This window comes from Diceros bicornis, chromosome 1 (genome assembly GCF_020826845.1).
Source record: "Diceros bicornis minor isolate mBicDic1 chromosome 1, mDicBic1.mat.cur, whole genome shotgun sequence".
In the NCBI taxonomy this organism is placed as follows: domain Eukaryota; kingdom Metazoa; phylum Chordata; class Mammalia; order Perissodactyla; family Rhinocerotidae; genus Diceros; species Diceros bicornis.
In genome coordinates this window covers 59,110,570-59,134,895 of record NC_080740.1, presented here as the reverse complement: position 1 = coordinate 59,134,895, position 24,326 = coordinate 59,110,570, and the positions used below count along the sequence as shown (strand labels likewise).

The 24,326-nt window shown below is 41.6% G+C and overlaps 3 protein-coding genes across 8 annotated transcripts in view; all 3 read right to left on the bottom strand.

Annotated features, from left to right (window-relative positions):
* The window catches only part of LOC131406372 (protocadherin alpha-C2), a 162,156-nt gene that overhangs the window by 89,586 nt on the left and 48,244 nt on the right, over window positions 1–24,326 (bottom strand). The window contains exon 1 of one of the 6 annotated variants that reach the window (XM_058542325.1): window positions 6,903–10,083. The exons of the other annotated variants lie outside the window; for them this stretch is intronic. Coding sequence (XP_058398308.1) covers window positions 6,903–9,290 — 2,388 coding nt within the window. The 5' untranslated portion in view covers window positions 9,291–10,083. Of the gene's footprint in view, window positions 1–6,902; window positions 10,084–24,326 lie in introns of those variants that run through there. 6 annotated transcript variants of the gene reach the window in all.
* LOC131406427 (protocadherin alpha-12-like) lies at window positions 13,722–17,041 on the bottom strand. Its single transcript, XM_058542409.1, has one exon. The coding sequence runs from the start codon at window positions 16,454–16,456 to the stop codon at window positions 14,084–14,086; it is 2,373 nt and encodes a 790-aa protein (XP_058398392.1). The 5' UTR covers window positions 16,457–17,041; the 3' UTR covers window positions 13,722–14,083.
* On the bottom strand, window positions 18,450–22,856 carry LOC131406407 (protocadherin alpha-11-like). The gene has a single exon (XM_058542372.1). It carries the CDS (start codon window positions 22,401–22,403, stop codon window positions 19,923–19,925), a length of 2,481 nt encoding a protein of 826 aa, XP_058398355.1. The 5' UTR covers window positions 22,404–22,856; the 3' UTR covers window positions 18,450–19,922.

Sequence of the window (24,326 nt, the reverse complement as noted above, 5' to 3'; positions counted from 1 at the left end):
TTGCTGTAGTTGTTGATTATTTCTAGTAGTTTTCTGCCAGATTCTTTAGGGTTTTCTATATATAGAATCATGTCATCCACAATCAGTGAGAGTTTTACTTCCTTTTCAATCTGGACACCTTTTATTTCTTTTTCTTGCCTGATTGCTCTGGCCAAAACTTCCAGTACTATGTTGAATAAGAGTGGCGAGAGGGGACACCCTTGTCTTGTTCCTAATCTCAGAGGAATGGCATTCAGTTTTTCATTATTAAGTATGATGTTGGCTGTGAATTTGTCATATATGGCCAAGGCCCATTTTTATGTGACTGACTGGTGTTGAAAGAGTGTGCACATGAGACTTCCCTTCCCAACACAAAGCCATAAAATAAGCTTCAATAAATTTAGAAGGATTGATACCATACAAAGTATGTTCTCTGACCACAATGGAATGAAATTAAAAATCAATAACAAAAAGAAATTTGGAGAATTCACATATATGTGGAAATTAAACAACATATGCTAAAATAACCAATGGGTCAAAGAAGAGAGAACGAGGAAAATTAGAAAATACTCTGAGATGAATGAAAATGAAGACACAACATAAGAAAACTTATGGGATGCAACTAAAGCAGTGCTTGGAGGGAAATGTATAGCTATAAATGTTGACATTAAAAGAGAAGAAATATCTGGGGGCCAGCCCAGTGGCGTAGCAGTTAAGTGCGTCCATGCCGCTGCAGCGGCTGGAGGTTCAGATCCCAGGAGCGTACCAACGCCCTTTTGTCAAACCATGCTGTGGCAGGTCCCCTATAAAGTGGAGGACGATGGGCCTGGATGTTAGCCCAGGGCTAGTCTTCCTCATAAAAAAAGAAGAGGATTGGTGACAGATGTTAGCTCAGGGCTCATCTTCCTCACAAAAAAAAAGAAGAAATATCTCAAATCAATAACCTAATCTCCACCTCCACTGGAAAAATAAAAGCAAAAAAAACCTAAAGCAAGCAGAAGGAAGGCAATAATTAGGATCTGAGCAGAAATAAGTGAAATAAAGAATGAAAAAACAGTAGAGAAAGACAAAGAAGCCAAAAGTTGGTTCTTTGAAAAGATCAACAAAACTGACAAATCTTTAGCTAGATTAACCAAGAGACAAAGCCAGAATACTAAAATTACTAAAACCAGAAATGAAAGAGAGGACATTACTACTGATCTACTGGCAGATAACATCATAGTTACAGGTGAAAAACCATATGCTTTTGCCCTAAGATAAGGAACAAGTCAGGGATGTTTTCTCTGACCACTTCTATTCAACACTGTACTGGAGTTTCTAGCCAGAGCAATTAGGCAAGAATATGAAATCAAAGACATTCAGATTGGAAAGGAAGATTAAAACTATCTCTATTTACAGATGACATGACCTTGTATATTGAAAATCCTAAAGAATCCACTAAAAACTACAAAACTAATAAGTGATGTCAGCAAAGTTATAGGATAAAAGGTTAATATACAAAAATCAATCAATTATATTTTATACATGAACCAATGAAAAATGAAATAAGAAAATAATTTACAATAGCATCAAAAAGATGAAAATATTAAGGAGCAAATTTAACAAAAGAAATACAAGATGTATACTCTGAAGACTATAAAACATTGTTGAAAGCAATTTAAAAAGACCTAAATAAATGGGGGAAAAATCCCATGTTCATAAATCACAAGACTCTAGACTGTTAAGATGGCAATACTCCTCAAATTGATCTACAGATTCAACAAACTCCCTAACAAAAGTACGCTGTCTCCTTGTAGAAATTGACAAACTGATCCTAAAATTCACATGAAAATGCAAGGCACCTAGAACAGTCAAAACAATCTTGGAAAAAAGAACAGAGTTGGAGCACTAATACTTCCTGATTTAAAAACTTGCCACAAAACTACAATAATCAAGAGAATGTGGTACTGGGATAAGGACAGACATACAGATCAATAGAACAGAATTGAGAATCCAGAAATAAACTCCCAAATTTATTGGTCAATTGATTTTCAACAATTGCTCCCAAACAATTCAATGGGAGAAAGAATAGTTATTTTCAATAAATGATGCCAGGACAACTGAACATCCACTTGAAAAAGAACGAAGTTGGACCACCTCACACTAGATACAAAAATTTACTCAAAATGGATCAAAATGATGCCAGCAAGACGTCAGAATAGGATGTCCTAGCCCTCATTCCCACACTAAAATACCAATTAACAATGATATATGGACAAAAATACCTTTATGAGAACTCCAGAATCCAGTTAAGAAGTTGGAGTACCTCAGGTGAGCACAAAGCTGAAACAGCTGCATTGAAACAAATAAAGAAAGTAATTTTGCTTTCCTCAAATCAGCCCTTCCCTCAAGCTGGCACAGCTCAGTGCCAGGAAAGAACACCTTGGATTTCTACTTCACCTTTAAGGAGAAAGAGAAGAGCAGAGCACGTGTCCAATGTTTCAGCTTCTCAGAGGAATGCCTCATGGACTAGTTTCTGTATTTCCTCACTCAAGGAACTGATGGAATTGGCATAGTTTGCATGCTGGGGGGGGTGGGCCACTGAGAACAAAGAATGGCAAGGGGGCAGCTTGCCTTCTCAGGAAGGAAGAAGAGGAGTGAGGTGCATCCAGCCTTCTGGGTTTTTGGAGGGCTGTCCAAGGGACTGGTACCTGTCTCACCTGACTTGGGGTTCTGACAGGAAGCCAGTATATCTTGGATGTCTAGTGGCCGCTGAGAACAAGGGAGAGCAGCTTGCTGCTGTAGAACCAGAAACTTGAAATGCTGAAGACAGACACTAGAGGGAGCAAGACAGATCATTCTACATTATCCAGTCAAGAGGAGTAAAAAGAAAAAATAGTGAAAAGGAATGAAGAAAGCCTATGGGACTTGTGAGGCGCCTTTAAAAGAAACAATTATTGGAGTCTTGGAGAAGAGAGAGAAGGGGTAGAAAGCTTATTTAAAGAAATAATGACTAAGAACTTCCCAAACCTGGGGAGAGATTTGAATACCCAAATTCACGAAGCTAATAGGTCACCCCAAAATTTCAATGCAAAATAATCCTCTCCAAGACAAATTATAATAAAACTGTATAAAATCAAAGACAAAGAGAGAATTTTAAAAGCAACAAGAGAAAAAAATTCTTTCATACAAGAGAACCCCATAAAGCTATCAGCAGATTTCTCAGCAGAAACATTGCAGATCAGGAGAGAGTGGGATGATATATTTAAAGAGTTGGGGAAAAAAAAACTGGCAACCAAAAATACTTTACCCTGCAAAGTTGTCCTTCAGAAATGAAGATGAGATAAAGACTTTCCCAAACAAACAAAAGCTAAAGGAGTTCATCGCCATTGGCTCTGCCTTACAAGAAATGTTAAAAGGAGTTCTTCAAGCTGAAGTGAAAGGATGCCAACTCGTAACATGTAATACAGTGGTATGATAACCACTTAACTCTAGTATAAGGATTAAAGGATGAAAGCATTAAAAATAGCTATAGCTACAATAATTTGTTAATGGACACACAATACAAAAAGATGTAAATTGTGACAACAAAAACATAAAATGATGGGGGGAAGTAAAAGAGTAGCGTTTTTGCATGTGATCAAACTTAAGTTGTTATCAACGTAAAATAGACTCTTATACCTATAAAATGTTACAAGTAAGCCACAGGGTAACCACAAAACAAAAAAAAAAACTATCATAGATACACACAGGATAAAGAAAAAGGAATCAAAGTATACCACTATGGAAAATCATCAATTTAGAAAGGAAGATAATAAGAGAGGAGGAAAGGAACAAAAGAACTACAAAACAGCCAGAAAACAATTAACAAGATGGCAATAGTAAGTCCTTACCTAACAATAATTACTTTAAATGTAAATGGATTAAATTTTCCAATCAAAAGGCATAGAGTGGCTGAAGGCATTAAAAAAAAAACAAGACCCAACTATATGCTGCCTACAAGACGTTCATTTCAGCTTCAAGGACACACATAGGCTCAAAGTGAAAAGATGGAAAAAGATATTCCACACAAATGGAAGCCAAAAGAGCGAGCAGGGGTAGCTATACTTATACAAGACAAAATCAACTTTAAGCAAAAAAACTGTAGTAAGAAACAAAGAAGGTCATTATAAATTTATAAATATTGAGATATATATATATAATGATAAAGGGATCAATTCATCAAAAGGCTATAACTATTGTAAACATATATGCACCTACCATCAGAATATATAAATATATTGAGCAAATATTAACTGATCTGAAGGGAGTAATAGACAACATTACAATAACAGTAGGGGACTTCAGTACTCCACTTTCATCAATGGATAGATCATCCAGACAGAAAATCAATAAGAAAACATTGAACTTGAACTATACTTTAGACCAAATGGACTTAACTGACATACAGAATATTCCATCCAATGGCAACAGAATACACATTCTTCTCAAGCACACACGGGACATTCTCCAGGATAGATCATATGTTAGATCACAAAACAAGCCTCAACAAATTTTAAAAGACTGAAATCATATGAAGCATCTTTTCTGACCACAAGGGTATGAAACTAGAAGTCAATAACAGGAGGAAAACCAGAAAATTCACAAATATGTAGAAATTAAACAATACAGCCCTGAAAACCAATGTGTCAAAGATTAAATCAAAGGGAAATAAAAAAATATCTTGAAACAAATGAAAATGGAAATACAACATACCAAAACTTATGGGATGCAACAAAAGCAGTGCTAAAAGGGAAGTTTATAGCAATAAATGCCTACATGAAGAAAAATGATCTCACTTAAGTGGAATCTAAAAAAAAAAAACTCATAGATACAGAGAACAGATTTGTGGTTACCAGATGCAGGGGGTAAGAAGTGGGCAAAACAGGTGAAAGAAGTCAAAAGAAACAAACTTCTAGTTATAAAATAAATAAGTCCTGGGGATGCAATGTACAGCATGATGACTATATGTTAATAATACTGTATTATATATTTGAAAGTTGCTAATCAGTAGATCTTAAAAGTTCTCATCACAAGAAAAAAAATTTGTAACTATGTATGGTGATGGATGTTAACTAGATTTATTGTAGTGATCATTTTGCAATATACACAAATATCAAATCATTATGTTGTACACATGAAACTAATATAATGTTATATGTCAATTATATCGCAATTTAAAATTAATTTAATTTAAAAGAAATATTTATTAAATGAATTTAATTAAACAATGTTTAATATAAGAGTTGGGAAGATCTTCCTAACTAAACCTGGAGACCTTAAATCCCATAAGAGGAAAATAGACATTTTAATTTAGAAATTTTAAAAACACTTCTATATGGCAAAATATACTATAAACAATCCAATATAAATTATATAGGAGGAAAAAATATTTTGTGATATAGATGGGAGATAAAAGTTAATATCTATATTTTACAGAGATCTTTCTCAAATTGAAAAACAAAAATTTTTTTCAATAAAAAATGGGCAAAGAATCTAATTGATAACTCAAAGAAAACCAAATATAAACAACAATATGCTCAAATTCAGTGGTAGTGTATAGGAATTAAAATTAAAATAACAATGAGATATCATTTTATATGGATCACATTGGCAGAATATAAGACCTCTACTGCTTTTGGAAATAAAAGAGAGAGTGCTCATAACTTGGTGATGGAAATAAAAGGAGTACAAAATTCTTGGAAAGCAATCTAGCAACACATTTTAAAATTAAAATTATTAATACTCTTTGATGCATCAATTCCACATCTGAGAATGAATTTTGTAGAAATAAAAGCACCCTTCTCTCCACATCCTCTCCAACACATGTTGTTTCCTGTCTTGTTAATTATAGCCATTCTGACGGGCGAAAGGAATAATTCGGCACGTGTGTGGTGGTGGGTTGTAATTAGTATTTGGGTGGTGAACATGATGTAATCTACGCAGAAATAGAAGTATAATGATGTACACCTGAAATTTATACAATGTTATAAACCAATGTTACTGCAATAAACAAAAAAAAAAGAAAAAAGAAAAAAAGAAATAAAAGCACCAATATTTTAGGAATATGTAAAATGATAGTACAGCATGGTTTATGAGGGCAAAAGAACACTTGAAACAAAGCGCTTATCAACAGGTGAATAACTGAATATATAATAATACACCCACACTATGGAGTACTACACAGCTATTAAAGTATCAGATTTGCAGGGATTTCCACAAGGTACTGGTGACTGAGAAATGTAAAATGCATTATATATGCTAATAAACTTTCAAAAAGAAAGAATAACAAAATCCCACCAGTGTATTCGTGTAAACGAGTAATTATGTGACTGCAAATAAAAATGTGAAAGGAAAATCGCAAGTTTTTTCGTATTGGATACCTGACAGAGGAATGCTGGTGTGCCTAGAGGAAAGTGAGGAGGGACCAACCCTAAAATTTTTTTAAAAGAAAGACAAATGGTGCCTGTAAAAAGATATTTATGTAAAAAAGTTATGGCTCTCTTTAAAATAAAACACGTATGTGAGTATATGTATAAATGTTAAAAATAAAGAGATTTAAAATTTTAAATTATGGTTAGCCTCATTAAAACAAACATTTTCTAAATGCTTATGTACTCATAAAGTGGGGTTTCTTGTAAATGATGACGTACACATTAAATACTTAAAAACTATTATGAATACAACAAAAACAAATGATTAGCGTTGTGGACAATTTATTATGGTTTTTGACCTAATATTTCAATCTGAAGAATAATTAAACCCATAATGTCAACAATACTCATTAAATACTATAACAATGAGGAAAATTAAAGAATAATCTTAAAATTGCGATTGAAGACATCTTAAACGGAAAACTGTGAAGAAGGCTAATACTGTTAAGACAATTGTAAATACGAACTCACCTCTTTCAAATGTCCTAAATCTGCTTCTCTTTCACCTGTTCCCTCTGCAGAACTCAGACAAGGAGGAAGGCTGGGACTGAAGGCCATGAGGTCGGTCTTGGGCGGCCCCTCCCCAGAACACACCCTCTGCCTCCTCTGCTGCGAGTAAGACCAGCTCTCCACCGCGCTGGAGCACACCAGCGTGGGCTTCCCCGGCCCGCACGCGCCCTCGGTGGGCGGCGCCGAGCACCTCAGCGCCGTGTACAGCAGCAGCGTGAGCACCAACAGGCTGGACACAGCGCAGATGGCGATGATCAAGTACACATTGACGTCCACCAGAGCCGTCTCCGCGGCGCCCGCCGACGTACGTGACGAGGCCTTTGGCGCCTGGCCGCTCTCCACCAGCGACAGGAGCACGGTGGCCGTGGCCGTCAGCGCCGGTTCGCCGTGGTCCTTCACCAACACCAGCAGGCTCTGGCGCTGCATATCCGCCTCGTCCAGGGCGCGAGTTGTGCTGATCTCGCCCGTGTACAGCCCCACGCGGAACGGGCTGCGCGCGCCACCCGCCGCCGGCTGCAGCTCGTAAGACAGCCACGCGTTGTAGCCAGAGTCCCTGTCCACAGCGCGCACCTTCGTCACCACGTGGCCCGCGCCCACCGACCTCGCCACTACCTGGCTCACTGCGCCGCCCCCGCCGCCCGCCCCAGGCGGCAGCAGCGCCGGCGCGTTGTCGTTCTCGTCCAGCACGAACACCTGCAGCGTCACGTTGCTGCCCAGAGGCGGCACGCCCGCGTCGCGCGCGCTCACCTGGAACTGCAGCAGCTCCAGCTCCTCGTGGTCCAGCGGCTGCAGCGCGTACACCTTGCCGCTCTCCGCGTGCACCGACACGTAGCTCGACAGCGCGCGCTCGCCCACCCGCCGCTCCACCAGCGAATAGGACACCCGCGCGTTCTCCTGCGCGTCCGCGTCCCGCGCAGACACCGTGAAAATGTGACAGCCGGGCGGGTTGTTCTCCTTCACGAACACCGTGTACTCGGGCTGCGGGAACGCCGGCGCGTTGTCGTTCACGTCGGCCACCTCCACGGACACGCTGGCGGTGGCCGACAAAGAAGACGAGCCCCCGTCCCGCGCGGTCACTACTAGAGCATAGGCTGACACACTCTCGCGGTCCAGGGCGCTGTCCAGCACTAGCGTATAGTAATTCTTGAAGGTGGACACCAGCTTGAAGGGGACATTGGGTGTTACTGAGCAGGTCACCTGCCCGTTGGCGCCAGAGTCACGGTCGGACACGCTAATCAAAGCGATGACGGTACCCACCTGAGCATCCTCTCGCACGGGGAGTGACAGAGAAGTGATGGTGACTTCTGGGGCGTTATCATTTATATCTAATATTTCCACCAAAATGGTACAATGACCGGCCATTGGAATATTCCCTTTGTCAATTGCCTCCACGGATATTTCATATAATTTCTTTTCTTCGAAATCCAGTTTACCTTTTGTCCTAATTTCTCCACTGTTGGGATTTATGATAAATGCATATAACACTGCAGGTGACACAGGCCTTCTAAATGAGTAAATTATATCTCCATTTGTACCATCATCAGGATCTGTGGCATTTAGCTTGATCACTAATGTTCCATTGAATACGTTCTCTAACACTCTCACTTTATAAACGAATTGGTCAAATTCTGGGGCGTTGTCATTCACATCCAGAACCGTGATCAGCAGCTGAACTGTGCCAGTCAGCTCGGGTTTACCTCCGTCATTGGCTGTCAATAATAAACTATGTTCCTGAATTTCCTCTCTGTCCAATGATTTCCTCAACACAAGTGATAACGAAGACGTTTGTTCACGATTGTTTTGTGTGTCCAAAGCGAAATAATTGTTGGGATTTATACGGTAGGTCAAGGCCGAGTTTACACCAATATCTGCATCGGATGCGCCATCTAGTGGAAACCGAGTTTCCGGAGGTCTAGATTCTGCGATGATTATTCTTTTCTTACTTTCAGGAAACACAGGCGGGTTGTCGTTAATATCTTTAACTTCCACCTCCACGTGGAAAACCTGCAGCGGCCGGTCCACGATCACTTCCAGGTGGATGCTGCACTCCAGGCTCCGCCCGCACAGCTCCTCGCGGTCGATCCGAGAATTCACAAACAAAATGCCATTCTGCAGGTTTACCTCCAGAAGGTCCCCGCGGCCTTTGGACGCCACCCGGAACAGGCGCGGCACCAGCTCCGCCAGCTCCAGCCCCAGGTCCTGCGCGATGCGGCCCACGAAGGTGCCGTGTTTGGCCTCCTCGGAGACGGAGTAGTGGACCTGCCCGCTCCCCGCCTTCCAGGCTGTGAGGAGCTGAAGCAAGAGCAGCAGACGCCGCGCTCCTGGGCCTCCTCGCCAGGAAAACAGCATGGTACACTCTAAAGGCTTCGGAGAGAACTGAAGTATATAGAATATCTTACCTCAAACTGCCTCTCAATGTCCAATTTTATGGCCTTTTATTGCGGGAGGATTCGCTAGAGGTTTTCCACTATCTGCCAAATTTTCTGCAGGAAGGAAGAAGCGGATGTGCTTTCTTCGGGTAGCGTTCTCAGTGAAGAGCGACACCATGCGCATGAATGTGTAAGTGTAAAAATGACTGTCTTCGCCTTTTCCGTTGATGTAGGGGTTTTTTTCTTGCACTTCGTGACGTTTTTCACTGCATATACATAATTCCAGATTAAATATTTTTCTTTCCAGAAACAATAAATCACTGTATTCTGATCAGTACTGGATGCTAACTGACAGTTGGTTGATGAGTTCCTTTTTTCCACAAATATATTTTTGCACTTGTAAAACTTCCATGCAGAATTTGACAAGAGGGAGAATATTGTAAATTCACTTTTGGAAATCAGTCTCTAGTTCTGCATAGATTTGTAGGTTTTGTTGGGAATGTCCTTTTCCTGTAATATTTTTTGAGACCTGCTCGCACAACTGCTATTGATTCCAAAAGGAAACGGAACCACAAAGAATAAAATGAATAAACGTGGAAAATATTGGTAAGTGAAATACCAGATTTAAATAAATACACCATATTTATAAATTACCCCAAGTGTAACTGTGAAATGTGGATAAAGTATTTGTATTTGAAGGAGGTATCCGATGTGTGTATGAGTTTGTATGTGAGTGTGAATGTGCATAAACACAACAATTTAGACCATTTAGATATAACAATGTTTTAAAATTCTGGATTCTCTTTGTATAAAACATGCCAAGAACTAACATCCTATGTATTTGATAGAATTTAGGTTAGTACCAATAGGTTAAACTTCCCTCTCTCTCTCCCCATTTTACACTATCACTGGGGAAAACCTTACTACTGTTTAAGTTGACTCTGATTTTCCAAGCAACAACAGGTAGACACAGATGTTAACACATCTTTAGCAAGGAAGAGAGGAAGGGAATCCTACTTTTACCTATCGCTATAACTATCCTTACCAAGCCACAAAGTTCCAGGCCAAATAGTGCTATGAAAGATATAGCATAGCTCCAATAATTCTCTTGCCTGTTCTGTGCACAACTTGCAGGAAATAACAGTTGAGTTCATTTCTGTATCTTTGCTCCCCTCTGAAAATTTGAGTAGAGTATTTGGTACTCTCTTACCCTCATCCTCCTCCACTGCTCCATTACTTTTATTAAAATAGCTTTACTCCTATAATGGGAATAGCTCCTTGATTCTTTCTAATTGTTCTTGTCAATCAGGCCCTACCTTGTCTCACTTACCTCTCCACCTAACGTAGACTACATAGTCAACCATTTAAAACATGCCCTTCCAGACACCCTAGAAGCACTCACCTACTTATATTACTTCTCTAACATTTTCTTTAGCTTCCAACACACAGCCTAACTATCCATTTTCTCCATTCCTCCTATTGAGTTTCTCAGTATAAGGTAGTCACTTAACCATGATGACTATATTCTCTACAAATTTACTCCCACCTTTACCTCGATTGGGCCCTTAAATGAATTCATAATTAACTCTTCTCTCTTGCCTACAGAGATTCTTCCATATTCTCTTCCCTCTCTTCTCAAATTCCCAATCTCATTTCTACCACCTGATTCTCAGATGATTTACCCAGAGAGATAAGTCATCAAATATGAACTCAATGGTTCTCTTCTTATATCAGTGTTTTTCTTTATATTCTCTATTTTTCATTTCCTACTAAGGAAAAATGGTCCCAACTTTTAAGGCCAACCCTATGCTCTTAAAAAATTATTCTCTATTCTATTCTCCTTCATATTTTTCATTTCATCTTCATTCTTTCTCTGTCTGTCTCATCTTCAGTATCTCCTTTACTTGCTTCTTTCCCACACACTACAAAAACACTCAAGCACCTTTAACAAAAAAATAAACATAAATATACAATATTAAACCTGCTACTTCTGGAAAATAAAAAAAGCCTGTTCTGTTTATCTCCTTCTCTTCACCTCTAATATTTACTTGATATTTTGTACTTTGAATTTTATTTCAGCTGTCTGTTGTCTAACTTCCCTATGATTTTAAACCTAGTATAGTAGGTCGAATGGTGACCCCCCCAAAAAAGATACGCCCACATCTTAATCCTTGGAACCTGTGAATATTACTTTATATGGCAAAAGATATGATTAAGTTAAAGATTTTGAGACGAGGAGCTTATCCTGGATTATACAGGTGAGCCCTAAAGTGCAATCACATGTATCTTTATAAAACAAACATATGAAGGAAAAGATAAGAAGAAAAGGAGGCAAGGTGACCATGGAGGCAGAGACCAGAGTGGTGTGGCCACAAGCCAAGGAATGCCAAAAGCCATCAGAAGCTGGAAGAGACAACAAATTCTCCCCTGGAGCTCCAGAGGAAGCACAGCCCTGCCAGCACTTTGATTGTGAGCTTCTGGTCTCCAAAACTGTGAGAGAATAAATTTTTTTTCCTTTCTTTTTGCTTTGTGAGGAAGATCAGCCCTGAGCTAACATCTGATGCCAATCCTCCTCTTTTTGCTGAGGAAGATTGGCCCTGGGCTAACATCCGTGCCCGTCTCCCTCTACTTTATATGGGACGCCGCCACAGCATGGCTTGACAAGCAGTGCGTCTGTGCGCGCCCAGGATCCAAACCTGTGAACCCTTCAGTCTGCCGAAGGGAAGCGCACGCACTTAACCGCTGCCCCACCAGGCTGGCCCTGAGAATAAATTTTTGTTGTGTTAAGCCACCCAGTTTTTGGTAAGTTGTTACTGCAGCCCCAGGAACTAACACACCTACCTACCTAAATTCTTTACTTGGACACATTGGTTTTCACTTTACAGTCTCTCTCTGGTGATTTTATAGTTTCATGGATTTATTTTTTTTCCCTAAAAGAATTACTTCCAAATCTACATTAATAATCTCCCTGAGTTCCATATCCACATTTCCAATCACAATGGTATTCTCCAAGAACCTCAAGAGTAACACTTTCTTAAATGTTCCTCTCCATTCCCTAGCTGCACAAACACACAAAAACTGTTTCTCCAACTCTATTCTGCAACTTTGTTAATGACATTCTCATCCCCCCAGGCGACCAAACTCAAAAAGTTAGTGTCATCTTCTATTTTTGTCTTTCTCTTATAATTTGTATTGAGTCATTCATTATCTGGCTGCTTCTACTTTGCCAACACCTCTTGTACATGTTTCTTTCAATCCATCTCAACTGTCATAATATGCCTCCATTACTTGATACCTGAAGTATTATAAAAGATTCTTTACTGCTTTCCTACCTTCAGAATCTCTCCTACTCCAATCCTTCAAGTACACATTCACTAGAGCAAACTCTGCTCATTTATTTATACTTATCTCTCCTCCTGTAATACCTTCCTGTAGAAATGTTATCTATCCTTCAAGGCACTCTTTAATAAACATTGTCTCATCTCTGGAGCCCACCACCACTTCTAACATGGAGGGAATTGCTCAGACAGTTTATTTAAATACCATATATTTGTTCAAAAATTATTGTTTGAACATATGCTATATTCCCTGTTCTAAACTAGAGATATGTGAGAGAGTAGTAAGCAAAAGGCAGGAAAGTTTAATGCCCTCACTACCACACTGAGGGATTTAAGGCTTTATTCTCTGGTCAAAGAGAAGCCTCTGCATATTTTTGTGGAAGAAAGTTACAAGATGTAAAATGCACTTGAGACGATTCACCTGATAACAGTCTCAGAGCAGTAGTATGCTGTAATGGGTTTGGGATCCTCCAAAACTGAGTCTGAGCCACTTCTCACTATGTGACTTAAGCTTCAGGTTTCTCGTCAGTAAAATGACAATAATAAATATTGTGCCTGCACCATGAGCTGATTTGATAATTAAATGAGATAATGCAATTAAAGATCTTAGCACAGGTCCTGGAAAATAATAGGAAATTGATAAGTATTCTTATATTTTATTGAATCAAAAAATACCATTAATTGTAAGATGCACCATTACTTATGTGCTACTAAGAAAGAAAAACAGCCAATTAAATTATTATAAACCATTAATTATATGATGCATCTTGACTTTATGTGGATATTATATTTTAAATATGAAAAGCTTTTGTTATATTATATGCAAATAAGGATAGTATAATAGCCAATCCCACTTGAAGAAGGCACTACACGTGAACAGTAACAGAAAATTATTCATTTTAGAATTAATAATATAATCTTTATTATTGTTATAATAGCTGGAAGAAGATTGTATGGAAATTAGAATGGTAATCAAGGAGGCTATTTTACAAGCCTATGCACATAAGGAACAGTAAAGGAATCCAGTTGTTAGTACTGGGAACTCTTTGTACTAATCTTGCAAATTTTCCGTAATCATGAAATTAACTTCAAAATAAAAATAAATTTAAGAGTTATCAAACATCCAGACAGTTTTTACTCTCACGTACTGATATTTTTCAAGGCTAATTCTTCATAGATAATAGGAAAACTAAAAGAACAAGATGATTTTAAAGTGTGGTGATCCACAGCCTCCATTTCATCTATATATCTCCTTCATTAATACTTGAAAAGTTGGGCAAATACATGAAAAGTTCAAAATGACTAAGAATGATCATGCTACAGAAGACATATTCGATGGTTTAAAGGATAACATTATGAAGAAAAAAATAAAAAAGACGATGCATTTATACCCTAACACAAAGTTTTTAAAGGAAACAAATATACTTAAATGATATCAATGACTTACTTCACTGGAAGGATTTAAACAATCTTCTCGTGACTGTGAAAGACAAGGACTGAAGGCCATGAGGTCGGTCTTGGGCGGCCCCTCCCCAGAGCACACCCTCTGCCTCCTCTGCTGTGAATACGACCAGCTCTCCACCGCGCTGGAGCACACCAGCGTGGGCTTCCCCGGCCCGCAAGCGCCCTGGGTGGGCGGCGCCGAGCACCGCAGCGCCGTGTACAGCAGCAGCGTGAGCACCAACAGGCTGGACACAGCGCAGATGGCGATGATCAGGTACACGTTGATGTCCACCAGAGCCGTCTCCGCGGCGCCCACCGACGCCCGCGACGAGGCCTTCGGCGCCTGGCCGCTCTCCACCAGCGACAGGAGCACGGTGGCCGTGGCCGTCAGCGCCGGCTCGCCGTGGTCCTTCACCAGCACCAGCAGGCGCTGGCGCGGCAAGTCCGCCTCGTCCAGGGCGCGAGTCGTGCAGATCTCGCCCGTGTACAGCCCCACGCGGAACGGGCTGCGCACGCCACCCGCCGCCGGCTGCAGCTCATAAGACAGCCACGCGTTGTAGCCGGAGTCCGTGTCCACCGCGCGCACCTTCGCCACCACGTGGCCCGCGCCCACAGACCGCGCCACCAGCTCGCTCACCGCGCCGCCCCCGCCGCCCGCCCCAGGCGGCAGCAGCGCCGGCGCGTTGTCGTTCTCGTCCAGCACGAACACCTGCAGCGTCACGTTGCTGCCCAGAGGCGGCACGCCCGCGTCGCGCGCGCTCACCTGGAACTGCAGCAGCTCCAGCTCCTCGTGGTCCAGTGGCTGCAGAGCGTACACCTTGCCGCTCTCCGCGTGCACCGACACGTAGCTCGACAGCGCGCGCTCGCCCACCCGCCGCTCCACCAGCGAGTAGGACACTCGCGCGTTCTCCTGCGCGTCCGCGTCCCGCGCAGACACCGTGAAGATGTGGCAGCCGGGCGGGTTGTTCTCCTTCACGAACACCGTGTACTCGGGCTGCGCGAACGCCGGCGCGTTGTCGTTCACGTCGGCCACCTCCACGGACACGCTGGCGGTGGCCGACAGCGAAGGCGAGCCCCCGTCCCGCGCTGTCACCACCAGCTCATAATTCGCCGCTTTCTCGCAGTCCAAAGCGCTGTCCAATACCAGTGAATAGTAATTCTTGAAAGTGGACACCAGCTTGAAGGGGACATGGGGTGTTAGCGAGCAGGTCACCTGCCCGTTGGCGCCAGAGTCAAGGTCGGACACGCTGATCAAGGCGATGACGGTGCCCACCTGAGCATCCTCTCGCACAGGGAGCGACAGCGAAGTGACCATTACCTCAGGGGCATTGTCGTTCAGGTCCAGAACTTCCACCAGGACTGTGCAGTGACCTGCCATGGAAGGGATCCCTTTATCAATGGCATTAACCTGAATTTCATACTCACTATTCTCTTCAAAATCCAGTTTCCCATAAACTCTTATTTCACCTGTTTCTGGATTTATTGAAAACATACACTTCTCACTCACTGGCAAAATCATTCTGATTCCATAGGAAATTTCTCTATTCAGTCCTTCGTCTAGATCAGAAGCTTTTAGTTGAATCACTCTCGTGTCGTTTGGGACATTTTCAAACAGCGCTACTTTATAGCCAGGCTTATCAAACTCCGGAGCGTTGTCATTCACATCCAGGATGGTTATTTGAATCTGAACAGATCCTGTTAGCTCGGGTTTACCGCCATCCAGGGCGGTCAGCAATAAGTTAAGTTCTGGCGTTTCCTCTCTATCTAATGACTTCCGAAGAACCAGTTCAGGCAATACACTTTTATCGTTTTTCGTTGTTATCTTAAGAGTAAAATATTCATTTAGGCTTAAACTATAGGCCAGAAGAGAATTTACGCCGATATCCGCATCGGAAGCGCCCTCTAGAGGAAAATGAGATTCCAAAGGTGCAGATTCAGAAATAAATACCGTTTGTTCTCCTTCTCTGAACACCGGCGGATTGTCGTTAATGTCCCTCACCTCCACCTCCACATGGAAAACCTGCAGCGGCCTGTCCACGATCACCTCCAGGTGGATGCTGCACTCCAGGCTCCGCCCGCACAGCTCCTCGCGGTCGATCCGAGAATTCACAAACAAAATGCCATTCTGCAGATTTACTTCCAGAAGGTCCCCGCTGCCTTTGGACGCCACCCGGAACAGGCGCGGCACCAGCTCCGCCAGCTCCAGCCCCAGGTCCTGGGCGATGCGGCCCACGAAGGTGCCGTGTTTGGCTTCCTCAGGGACGGAGTAGTGGACCTGGCCGCTCCCCGCCTCCCCTGCTGCGAGGAGCAGAAGCGACAACAGCAGTCGCCGGGCTCCAGGACCTCCTGACCAGGGAAACACCATCGCAGATAACGAGATCTCTGAGGTAGGACTGTCAATTTCAAGTGATAGCTGGCCTGATAACCTTTATGAGGAGTCTCCCTTTGCCTGTATGTATATATTTAGTAAATTTTACCCAGCATTCCGGTAAATATGAAGTCCATCCTACTCTGTGAATGGTTGGAATCTGGGCGCGGAGAGAAAATTTTCCTTTTTCGCCTTTTAAGTGTACAGCGACATCATGTGACTGATTATGTAAGTACAAGAAAGATCCTGAGGTTCTTGGTTTAATCACTTCCCGGGTCACTGTAAATTGTTTCAATTTTTGGACATTTTCATGGATCATTCGTAAACGCGTATTTGTTTAATACACATGGTATTAGTACTAGTGCACAAATACTTCTATTACACCGCAGTTTTTAAAAATATTCTGCCTCAAAGTCTATCATAAAACAATCATTGAAATACAGTATGTCAGAAGCTACTCTTTAGCTATTATGGAACATAAAGAATAATGTACACCACTTCTGCCCTTATATTGCCTACAATTCACACTTTTAATGACTTTTATCCCTCATAAGCACTCCATTGTAGGACTTTAAGAGAAAGTCAAGAATTCCCTCATTTAGTAAAGGAAAATAAACTAAAACACTTCTCTTAACTAAATATTTCATTCATATAAATTATTTTATCCATAAATTTGATGAATATTAAAATTCATCATAAATATAGAAGAGGTCATTGTTTTTGGTTCCTTGATGCTCAAATGTGATGACTTTTCATACAACTGCTCTCATTCCCATAACATGTTAAAATGAGGCTTGAGTATAGATTCTGGAAAGTTTTACTCTACCAGGGGTAAAGTGTTTTCATGTAAAATGTTGAGTCAAAGCCTCCAAATTTCACAATATGCTAAAGTGGCAGTGGAGCACTAATATGAAAAAGATCTTGTGAAATGTTTTGGAGCCCCATCTCATTGACTAAAGTCAAAAGAATATGAAGTTCATAATGATCTTTTGGTTTCCCTCTAAATCTTTCCCTTCAGGCCAGTTAGTAGTTCCTCAGAATATGTTTCTCTTCAGAAAATCAGAATGGTGACCATGATGCAAGGGAGAATCAAAAGATTTTTCATAATTTTATTCATTAATTCAAGACCAGCTTTAAGGGAAAACAAAACACAGATAAGATCCCACAGCTAGTTGTGAACAAGTAAATATAGATTTTATAAGCTTATCAAAATTCAAGTCAAAGGAGCCAGCCTGGTGGCAAAGCGGTTAAAGTTCTCGAGTTCAGCCTCGGCAGCCCAGGGTTCGATGGTTCGAATCCGGGCCACAGACCTACTCACTGCTCATCAAGCTATGCTGTGGCGGCATCCCACATAGAAGAACTAGAAGGACCTACAACCAGGATATACAACTATGTACTGGGGCTTTGGGGAGAAAAAAAAAAGAGGAATATTGGCAACAGATGTTAGCTCAGGGCCAATCTTCCTCAAAAATAAAAGAAAACAAAAGAAAATTCAAGTCAAAATCTTTAAACCAATAATTTGTTACCATTTCTTTTACATATAATAATAAAGGGAACTGAGATACGAAATCTTTACAGAACAAGAAAATAATAGCCAAGAATTGTTCTACAAGTATAAGATAACTTAAATCAACTATAAAACTGGCTTTTAATTAATCAAAAACACATTTGAGTTTTTGTGTTATCAGACTATTTAAATTGTCTAATATCACCACCAAGCTTCTTCATTTTCCATCTTCCATTTTCAAAAATAGTCAATGTACCATAATTGCTACGGAACTTTATAGGAAAAGTAATGTGTTATGTAGTCCTCACACACTATTAGACATAATTAAATTATTATAAAGATAGGAACATCTAAATTTAACTTAATATTTAAATAATCCAACTAGAAAATATGTTGAAATTATTATTTTACACCATAGAATGAAATCCTTAATTAAGAATAAGTTAAAAAGACACTAAATTTGTAGAAATTAGTCCATGTAATTTGAAATTATCTAAAATGTGCATTGATTACTTAAGAACTGTAAAAGTAATGATTTGCAAAATTTTAACCTGTACTTAAAAAATTCCAATATCTTTGTTTATTAAATTTAAATAACCTTGAATCATTCCAAGAAGTTCATTTGGAGATAAGTAATAATGTGTGCCCTACCTAACATTCACTTTTATTATATTTACAAAGTTTCATAAATGATGTCATGGTTTAATCACTTTCGAGTCTGAAATATTTTCTCTTTTAATCTCATTGCCTACTTTGGAATAAAGAATGTTTTTAGCCAATTAATGTTGAGGTACAAAGGTTCATGACCAAAGGTCCGAGAATGGGTTTCAGCATGGAGTCCTTGAATATTATGCCAAATGGTAAGCTGTGCAATTTTAAGAGGAAAATGGCCACATATGACATGCATCAGATTCTCAAAAGGGTTAACGATTCTGCCACTGTACATGTAGCTAAGAATCAGTGAATTAGAAGAACGACCTAGAGGTAAATGATCTTTGCTAGAATCTTCAGATATGATTACACAACATGGAAAGAAAATTTCACAAACACTAGAGATAAAGCATTTAAAGATAGAAAATTTAAAATGAGAGATGAACGAAACTGATAATTGTCAATAGGCTTCATTTTAGTACAGTAAACTTTTTCCTTTCTAGATGAATCCACAAAACTTAGGAAAGAATGCCAACTAGCATATATTGCAGATATAAACCTATATGCAAGTCTTTGGCAAGTTTAAATGACTTGATTGAGTAATATGAATAACTTTATTTGCCTACTTTACTTTGGAAGCATAAATCTGGGAGTTCTGTTTGAGTATGTAGTAGATAAATCTCTAGCCAGTTCATGGAACAAAATAAAAAGTGGACAGAATTTTAGTTGTATTATTTCAATGAAAGCAGTATACTTGAAGGCCAGACTGCATTTTTTACGGCAAATAACGTGAAAACAGGTTTAATCTTATCAGTAGAGGCAAAACTAAAGATTATTTAATGGATAATAAATGTATGATGGATGTTTAGCACCATAGAAAAAGAAAGGTAAATCCTTTTCAGACCTAATGAAGAGAGTGTTCAATATTTGATACAAGCCTGAAGCGAGAAAAGTCAAGTGATCTAATAATGTGAAAATATCAAGGCAAAAGGCCGTTAAAAGACACAAAGTGTGAGTAAATTTAAATAACCCATAGTGATTATCTGCATTACTGAGGATTAGAGATGAAATGAAGTGACATGGGTAGATCAGTGAAAATTAGAAATTATTTCTAATAAAGTGATGACAAGAGAATCATTCTTCCATCTTTTAACAGTTTCTAACGCAACATTAGGAGAAATGCGACACTTATTGGCTAGAAAACCTGATTCCCCATATGATTAAAATTGGATGTGTGTATCATTTGGCATTTCACTAACAGACGTTGGTCTTTAATACTCAAAATATAGAGTTCAATTTTAAACATTAAAATTTTCTTGAAATTAACTGGATTTTAAAACATTTAACGTAGACTTCAAAAGAGGGAGAATCTATAGAACTCACCTGCCCAGGGTGATTTGATCCCACCTCCTGCCCTTCCTCTCGGACTTCACTATCCAGACCAGGAGGAAGGCTGGGACTGAAGGCCATGAGGTCTGTCTTGGGCGGCCCCTCCCCAGAACACACCCTACGCCGCCTCTGCTGTGAGTAAGACCAGCTCCCCACTGCGCTGGAGCACACCAACCTAGGCTTCCCCTGCTCACATGTGCCCTCGGTGGGCGGCGCCGAGCACCGCAGCGCCGTGTACAGCAGTAGCGTCAGCACCAACAGGCTGGACACAGCGCAGATGGCGATGATCAGATACACGTTGACATCCACCAGCGCCGTCTCCGTGCCGGCGGAGCCCTTCGACGCCCGCGACGAGGCCTTCGGCGCCTGGCCGCTCTCCACCAGCGACAGCAGCACGGTGGCCGTGGCCGTCAGCGCGGGCTCGCCGTGGTCCTTCACCAGCACCAGCAGGCGCTGGCGGGGCAAGTCCGCCTCGTCCAGGGCGCGAGTCGTGCTGATCTCGCCCGTGTACAGCCCCACGCGGAACGGGCTGCGCGCGCCACCCGCCACCGGCTGCAGCTCGTAAGACAGCCACGCGTTGTAGCCCGAGTCCGCGTCCACCGCGCGCACCTTCGCCACCACGTGGCCGGTGCCCACAGACCGCGCCACCAGCTCGCTCACCGCGCCGCCCCCGCCGCCCGCCCCAGGCGGCAGCAGCGCGGGCGCGTTGTCGTTCTCGTCCAGCACGAACACCTGCAGCGTCACGTTGCTGCCCAGAGGCGGCACGCCCGCGTCGCGCGCGCTCACCTGGAACTGCAGCAGCTCCAGCTCCTCGTGGTCCAGCGGCTGCAGCGCGTACACCTTGCCGCTCTCCGCGTGCACCGACACGTAGCTCGACAGCGCGCGCTCGCCCACCCGCCGCTCCACCAGCGAGTAGGACACGCGCGCGTTCTCCTGCGCGTCCGCGTCCCGCGCAGACACCGTGAAGATGTGGCAGCCGGGCGGGTTGTTCTCCTTCACGAACACCGTGTACTCGGGCTGCGCGAACGCCGGCGCGTTGTCGTTCACGTCGGCCACCTCCACGGACACGCTGGCGGTGGCCGAAAGCGAAGGTGAGCCCCCGTCTTGTGCTGTCACCACCAATTTATAGACCGACACGCTCTCGTGGTCTAGAGCGCTGTCCAGCACCAGTGAATAATAGTTCTTGAATGTGGACATGATCTTGAAGGGGACGTTGGGCGTTAAAGAACAGATCACCTGTCCGTTGGCACCGGAGTCACGGTCGGATACACTGATCAGCGCAATGATCGTGCTAGGCTGAGTGTCCTCTCGTACTGGGAGGGACAGGGAAGTCACAGTGACTTCAGGGGCATTATCATTGACATCTAAGATTTCTACCCAGACTATACAGTGTCCTGCCATAGGGGGATTGCCCTTATCTGTGGCCTGTACTTCAATTTCATAAAACTTGTTTTCTTCATAATCCAGAGTTCCATTGACCCTCACTTCCCCATTATTTTCATCTAGTGTAAATAAGGGTTTTCTATTGGGCTTAATCGACGTCAAGGAGTATGTTACTTCCCCATTGACTCCTTCATCTGGATCTGTGGCGTTTAACTTTATCACAAAAGTTTCTTTAGCTGCGTCTTCCATCAATCTCACCTTATATTCTGGTTGCTCAAATTCCGGCTCATTGTCGTTAACATCCGAGACGCGGACCAGGAGCTGAACAGCGCCGGTGAGCTCGGGTTTCCCCCCATCCGCAGCCGTCAGTAGCAAATTAAGTTCCGGAGTTTTCTCTCTATCCAGGGACTTCTTTAATGTAAGTGATAGTCTTTTAGTCTGCTTACTATTTGTTGGTAATTCTAAAGAAAAATACTCATTTGGAGTTAGTCTGTAGGTCAACAGAGCATTCTCTCCTATATCCGCATCAGAAGCTCCCTCTAGAGGAAAATGCGAGTCGGGTTGCTTAGATTCAGAAATGAACAGCTTTTGTTCTCTGAGAGAGAACACTGGGGGATTGTCGTTAATATCTTTTACTTCCACCTCCACATGAAAAACCTGCAGCGGCCTGTCCACGATCACCTCCAGGTGGATGCTGCACAACGCGCTCCGCCCGCACAGCTCCTCGCGGTCGATCCGAGAATTCACAAACAAAATGCCATTCTGCAGATTTACCTCCAGAAGGTCCCCGCGGCCTTTGGACGCCACCCGGAACAGGCGCGGCACCAGCTCCGCCAGCTCCAGCCCCAGGTCCTGGGCGATGCGGCCCACGAAGGTGCCGTGTTTGGCCTCCTCCAGGACCGAGTAGTGGACTTGGCCGCTGCCCGCCTCCCAGAACGCAAGGAGCAGAAGGGACAGCAGCAGTCGCCGAGTGCCCAATCCCCTTCTTTGAGACCCGAACATCGCATACGACATTGACTGCCAAAATAAGATTCTTCACACTTACAGTACCAGAGACTCCAGTTTCGGGTTAAAAATCTTGCTGAATTTTTGAGAAGTTTCGAAAGATCCTTTCACAGTAGCGTTCGGCATGATGGAGTCGTTTTGTGTGGGGAGTTCTGGCTTTTCAGACCAACCTTTGAATGAACTATTTCCATCAAGTAAAGAGCGACACCTTGTGCCTGAAATTGTGAGTACTGTACACTACATCTAACACCACAGAATTTTACTTAAAGAGAAAAAATAATGTCACGTTATTTTATCCCCAAAATGGTAAGTGCTTATTTATGGAACAGTCAGATTTTAAGTCACACTGAAACTGATGGTATGTGGAAAATAGCATTGTATTCTTGATTAACATCAAATTTAAATCTTTGTTCCTATGTTTATTTTAGAGTTATATGATTATTCTTTTACTTATCTACATATATATACACAGAGAGAGAGTTCAATTCTATAGGTAGCCTTATGAAAAGCTATGGTTAAATATTTCCTAAAGATATTGTTCCTCATATAAAAATATTATCAAATTTGAATTGTTTTACTTCTAGTCTCTCCTGTTACTAAGTGCTAGGAAACTCCAGACAAATTTGAAGTTTTAATAACAACTCTTTAGTCTTTAAGCTCTGCATATTTTGTTGTTATCTATATGCACTTGCCTTTTATTCATATCTATTTTCTTTAGTTCTGATTCGTTATTGTTATTTATATTTAATTGTGTTCTTGTTACAAGCAATTTTATATATATTGAAGAATAATAAGAAAAACAAAAATATTTTTTCAAATTTGGTAGTTTAAAACATAGAATTCATGGGGCGGACATGTGGTATAGTGGTTAAGTTCACGTGCTCTGCTTTGGCAGCCCGGGGTTCATGGGTTTGGATCCCTGGCATGGACCTACACACCATTCAAGCCATGCTGAGGCAGCATCCCACATACAAAATAGAGGAAGATTGGCACAGACGTTAGCTCAGGGCCAATCTTCCTCACCAAAAACAAAACAACAAAACAAAACATAGAATTCACAAGGAAAAATCTATTGATATAGATGAAATTTATGTTTGACATACATGATTTCTCACATAAGTTGCATCGCTAACAGTATAATGTGAGGCATCAAGATGACACTTTAGGGGGCCGGCCCTGTGGCATAGCGGTTAAATGCGCTCGCTCTACTGCTGGGGGCCCTGGTTCAGATCCCAGGCACGCAAGGATGCACTGCTTGTCAGACCATGCTGTTGCGGCATCCCATATAAAGTGGAGGAAGACAGGCACAGATGTTAGCCCAGGGCCAGTCTTCCTCAGCAAAAAAGAGGGGGGTTGGTATGGATGTTAGCTCAGGGCTGATCTTCCTCACACACACAAAAAAGATGACACTTTATGTAATGGTGTCGATGATATGAAAGAAGTAGTCTTTCAACTATAGAATGAATTTTACTATCATTCAATAAAATAAATAAAAATCACCATGAAGATATCTGTGCCATATTGGTATTTCCAAGTCATCAACATTGACTTTTGTATATCTAGTCAAGATATATTCATGAAAATAGCTGACCTGTTTCTTGTTGAAAGAATTTTGCATTTGAGATCACAAGTTCATCCAAAATAAGGGAAATTATTTCTAGTTATATCTCCTCTAAGTGCCTAATATTTTGCTAAATACCAGAAAATAATCAAACAATACATCCAAATGGTAAAATACCTTAGTGTTGTGGAAATTCAATTTTATAAAGTACCAAGTAGTAAATGGGAATTGTTGATGTGAGTTTCCATTGCTTGTTGTAATTTGGTTATGTGTCCTTTGTCTTTTCATATAGCCTTGGGATTTAAGGGGGGAAAAAGAGGATACAATGGAAGTTTAAAGTAGAAAGTGATTCAGAATAAATATCACTCTAG

Coding starts and splice junctions, on each gene's coding strand:
- LOC131406407 (XM_058542372.1), bottom strand. CDS start 22,403: ATGTCGTATGCGATGTTCGGGTCTCAAAGAAGGGGATTGGGCACTCGG.
- LOC131406427 (XM_058542409.1), bottom strand. CDS start 16,456: ATGGTGTTTCCCTGGTCAGGAGGTCCTGGAGCCCGGCGACTGCTGTTG.